Source organism: Macadamia integrifolia, chromosome 14 (genome assembly GCF_013358625.1).
Source record: "Macadamia integrifolia cultivar HAES 741 chromosome 14, SCU_Mint_v3, whole genome shotgun sequence".
In the NCBI taxonomy this organism is placed as follows: domain Eukaryota; kingdom Viridiplantae; phylum Streptophyta; class Magnoliopsida; order Proteales; family Proteaceae; genus Macadamia; species Macadamia integrifolia.
The window spans coordinates 6,856,843-6,861,464 of record NC_056570.1 but is presented as its reverse complement, the minus strand read 5'-3'; the positions used below and the strand labels follow the sequence as shown (position 1 = coordinate 6,861,464).

At 36.4% G+C, this 4,622-nt stretch overlaps 1 protein-coding gene across 1 annotated transcript; it reads left to right on the top strand.

Annotated features, from left to right (window-relative positions):
* Positions 1-1,781: 1,781 nt before the first annotated feature.
* LOC122061269 (phragmoplastin interacting protein 1) lies at positions 1,782-2,753 on the top strand (the record flags this gene model as incomplete). The annotated part of the gene is given in 2 exon segments (XM_042624487.1): positions 1,782-2,406; positions 2,582-2,753. Coding segments are annotated over 2 exon segments (651 nt in total), but the record flags the coding sequence as incomplete, so codon positions are not given.
* Positions 2,754-4,622: the final 1,869 nt, after the last annotated feature.

The window sequence follows — 4,622 nt, the reverse complement described above, 5'->3', positions numbered from 1 at the left end:
ATTTAAACATTATTTTAAAAAAAAACCAAAAATAAAAAAATAAAAACAATTTAAAAAAAAACCTCAATAAGATTTTTTGACCGCTTTTTTGACCGAATCCTTAAATTAATCGTCCGAATTATTCCGAATAATTCTCCGTCCGAATAATTCCCGAATCCGAATTTGCTAACTATGGGTTAGTCACGACCTTCCTACCTAAGGAGCCTACCACAATGTTACACTCCCTAGAAATAAAAGAGAAATTACAAGTAAGAAATGTATGGGACCAAAGCCTGAATATCCGAGAGAACAAATTGAGCTGATAATGCGACAAGCACTGATGGGTTTTGAATACTCAATTGTTGCCTTGGAATTGGTCTAATCAATAAAAGTATTTAAAAATAATGCTATCGGATAGTGTTGGGTATGCCCATACACTTGGGGAAGTAGAACTAGGTTGTAAAAAGATGCCTATGCCTTAGCTCAACTTCTCCATTTGTCTAGATATACGCAACACTATCGGGTAACATTGTTCTCCCTAAAACATACATAAATATGAAGAAGAAGAACACTTAACTCCTAGTGTAACCTACAAGACACATGAGAAAGGAGAGTCAGGGCATGGACATCTCTTTAGAGCTTGGTCTCACTTCCCAATGTGTGTGGGCGTAGGATACACTAGGGGTAGCTTTATTTAACCCATAAATATATATAATGGGAATATCTCGTAACAAAAGTTGATAATAACAAGATTGTAACTTTAATTTAATGCGGGGGACTAAAAGGGATTTTCAATTTGGCATTACTTTCAACTTTTTGCAATACCCCTTTCTTACCATTACATTAATCTATTTTTGGGAATAAGACAAGGGTACCCTTTTTTATTGTGCAATAGGATATACCTTGTTACTTCACTAGATTTAGAAGATATGACACTACTTGGTTGTGTGGCTCTTATAACAACATGTGGCCAATGGAAGCGCATGCCCAAGCACCCAATAGGGAGGAATGGGGCAGTCATTTCACCCTCTATATCTCGGCATAAGAGCGCATGACTAGACAGCATTATCTTTCTCTTTACAAATATATAGGGGTGTTGAGTGTCAATAGGTTGGTTTGGCCCGATTTCTATCCGGATTGAATCTGTTTCGTCGTGAGAATGGTGAAACCGAAACTGAAACAATAAGGAAATTTTAGTTTGGCTTTGGTTTCTTATATCAATTTTATAATTGGGTTGGTTTCGGTTTTTGTTCGGTTTGGGTTTGATTTTCCATACAAACTATGCAAAATTTGATTTTTTTTTAATGAATTTTGGGCTGTTTTTGTTTCTTTTCGTCATGATTTTGATTTTGATCTGATTTTTGAGTCGGTTCTAATTTGGTTTTGGGTCCAATCGGTTTTCAGTGTGGTTCGATTTTTTAAAGGGTATAATATGCTAAACCGAAACCGTCCCAATAAACTTTTGGTTCAGTTTGATCCAATTCAATCGGCTCAATCCAAAGCTATTTTACCGGTTCAGTTTAGGAATTGACACCCCTAAATATACACAACTATATCATACTTTTTTCTGTTTTTTGGGTAAGATACACAACTAAATCATACATGATAACAAAACACGGCAGCTAGGATCAACCTGACCTTGCCTAGCCTTGAAATGACAAAAAAAATAGTGGCTGTTTGGGTCAATACGGGCCAATCGGCCCAGCGTGGCCCAATTGGTTAATTAGGGACTTAGCCCCATTGGGCTGGCTATAGACTTAAGGGGATATAAGGGCTGGCGTTTTAAAAAGCCCAACCCGATTGCCTTCCTATCTGGCATAATAACTACAGGCCTTTTAGTCTTTCAGTATTTGGCTCCAAAGAGATCCAGAGGGGGGTTTTCGCAAGCCACAGTCGAGAGTTTCATAAACCCTGTCGCCATTATCGTTCTTCGGAAGAACAACGAACGATGGTTTTATCTAACAAGAAGCTTAAACAAAATCTGAGATGTGCTCTTGCTGAATCTTTAGCAGCAACAGAAGCTGCAGACAAGTCAAATGAATCTACGCAACAAGATGTAAAATCGCAAAGTCAGTCTCTGAAAGAGTTGTTGAGTTCCGCGACGCATAAGCCCAGATTTTCCAAGAGAGAGAAGAAACGAAAAAATACACCTTTAAAGGTTCTTGAAGGAAGCAACGGTGATTCCCAAAACGGGAGCAAGGATACTGTTGCCGAGGATTTGAACGAGAAGAAGAATAAGAAGAAGAGGAAGAGAGAAGATAAGAGAAATCAGAAGAGTGAAAATGGAGTATCAGAATTGACGGAGAAGAAGCCCACGAAGAAGTCAAAGAAGAAGGCTAAGAAGAAAAAGAAGAACAAGGGCGTTAAGCCTGGAAGTGGAGAGGTTAAAGAAGTGTTAGAACAAGGGTCAGCGAAGCTCAATGAGAGGTAAAATCCACAACCCAGAGGAAGAAACGTATAATATGTTCCATCTTAGGGTGAATCGTTATGTGATTTGGGATTTTCTGGTTTATGTTCGAATTGAGGAATGAAACATTCTTAATTTAAGTGCTTAGGGTTTCTATTGTTTGTTCGTTTCTTATGTTCTGCTGGGTTGTTACAGTCAAGTTAGTGGAGATGTCGCTACGAAGGTTTATGTGGGAGGCATACCATACTACTCCACCGAGGATGACATTAGGAGCTTCTTTGAGAGCTGTGGCACCATAACTGAAATTGATTGTTTGAGTTTCCCTGAGACTGGAAAGTTCAGGGGGATTGCCATGATCACCTTCAAGGTTAAGCTCTTAACTAAATTGGTTTCTGCCTTTGGATTAAACTCGTTACATCTCCATTTTAGTTTCAAATTTATCTCCCAGTAACTTTAGACAATTTCATGTCATTTATGTTCCTTGTTGTATATGGGTTGTGAAACGGCCAAATGCATCTAAGGCCTGAAAATCTAAGAAACGATGTTGGTATAGAACTTTTTTATTTTTCCCGAACAGAAGACCATGGTATAATATAAGATCTCTCATCCTTCCTCTGATCTGGCTACTTATGAAGTAAGCATTAAAGAATAGTGGAACCTGTGGACTGATGATTTCCTTCCATGGGATGTATATTCTTTGAGTTTCTTTTGGAAACAAATAGTAACTGGTATTTAGGTCTTTGGGTTTATTTAATCAGTTAGTTTTACCTCATGTGTTGGACACACAAAATCTTTTGTGGAATGCAGTTTCCCTAAATTTTACTGAAATTTCTAAAACTTGCATTAATGATATTGCAGTAAAGGAAATCATTGCTTATAAGATTTCAACAAGACATAAACAACTCTACTTGATGTCATCAACTTACCACATTTCAGTTGGAATACCAAGAATTTAATTTGTATGGCCAGAAAAGATCTCTAAAAGTCAAAAAAATTTCCTTTCATTCCAAATGTGAAATACATCTTTGTGGAAGAAGTTGATGCTTGTACGAGGATTTGACTGGTAAATTTCTGGATTTGTAATTCTATAAGTTGGGGATACTGGGAAAACCCAAGTTTTCTGGCTAAGCACCATTAAGATAAATCTCTCATAGTTAGTGAGATATGTGATGCATCCTTGCTGATTTTTTTCTCTTAAATTTATGTGGGAAGTATCAATTGGACTTTGTTAAAAATAATAATAAACATGTGTTCATGATAGAAAGTTTTGGTTATTTTCTTGGTTTTTGATAGTATGATCAACAGGAGGATTGAATTTTCATTCTTCATGCCACTTAAAGCAATACATGACAGACAATAAAGGAGGAACTTTAGATTTTCTTTCTTTTACTTTAAATTCTTCCATGAACTCATTATTATTTCTTTGTTTTTTTTTTTTTTTTTTGGGGGGGGGTATATGTGTTGGTGGTGTAAAGTTATACCCGATACTTCATTAAGAAACTAATCTCTAAAATTTCTAATTACTAAATAGATTCTATGTCATCCATAATTATTAGTTAATACAGGGACAACTTAACTAGAGTATGAGGGGTGAAGGTAATCCATACCTACTTGTTTTTTTCTGTATGATTACCAAGGTGAATCTCTTTTCTTAATACAGTTGAAACAAAATGAAATTGTCTGATCAACTTTTGATCTTTTATATTTTGGTCAGTTATCATGAATGGAAGAGATAACGTGTCTTGAGGTAACAGCTGGTAAATGAATTCTTCAGATTAAACATTGCAATTAAAAGAAAGGTGAACAAGTTTTGGGGTCAGTATGGGCCCACGGGACTTGTCAGGCCAAAGGCCTGGATACCCGTCATCAGAAAAAAAAAAAAAAAAAAAAGGAACAATTTTTCAAGGAGAGGAGTTTGGACATGCTAAATAGGATTCACTGCTCCTTGTGGACAGGGAGATTTTTCTGAATTGTTTATGTGTTTGATGTCCACTGTGCTGCTTGGGTTGTGGTTCTTCAGAAGATGGTGGCATTGGGCTTTGGGGCCTTTGCAGCCTACCCAATTATATTTGCACATATCAGCTTATGCTTTATTTATTCTGTATTTGCTTAGAATATAAGGATTCTAGTCGAGTATCTTTTTATAAATGAATGGAGATTAATCTAGTGGGATGGTGTGCAGAATATGACCATTTTATCTATCGGTTGGCTCTTTTGTTTTTTTTTTTTTTTTTTT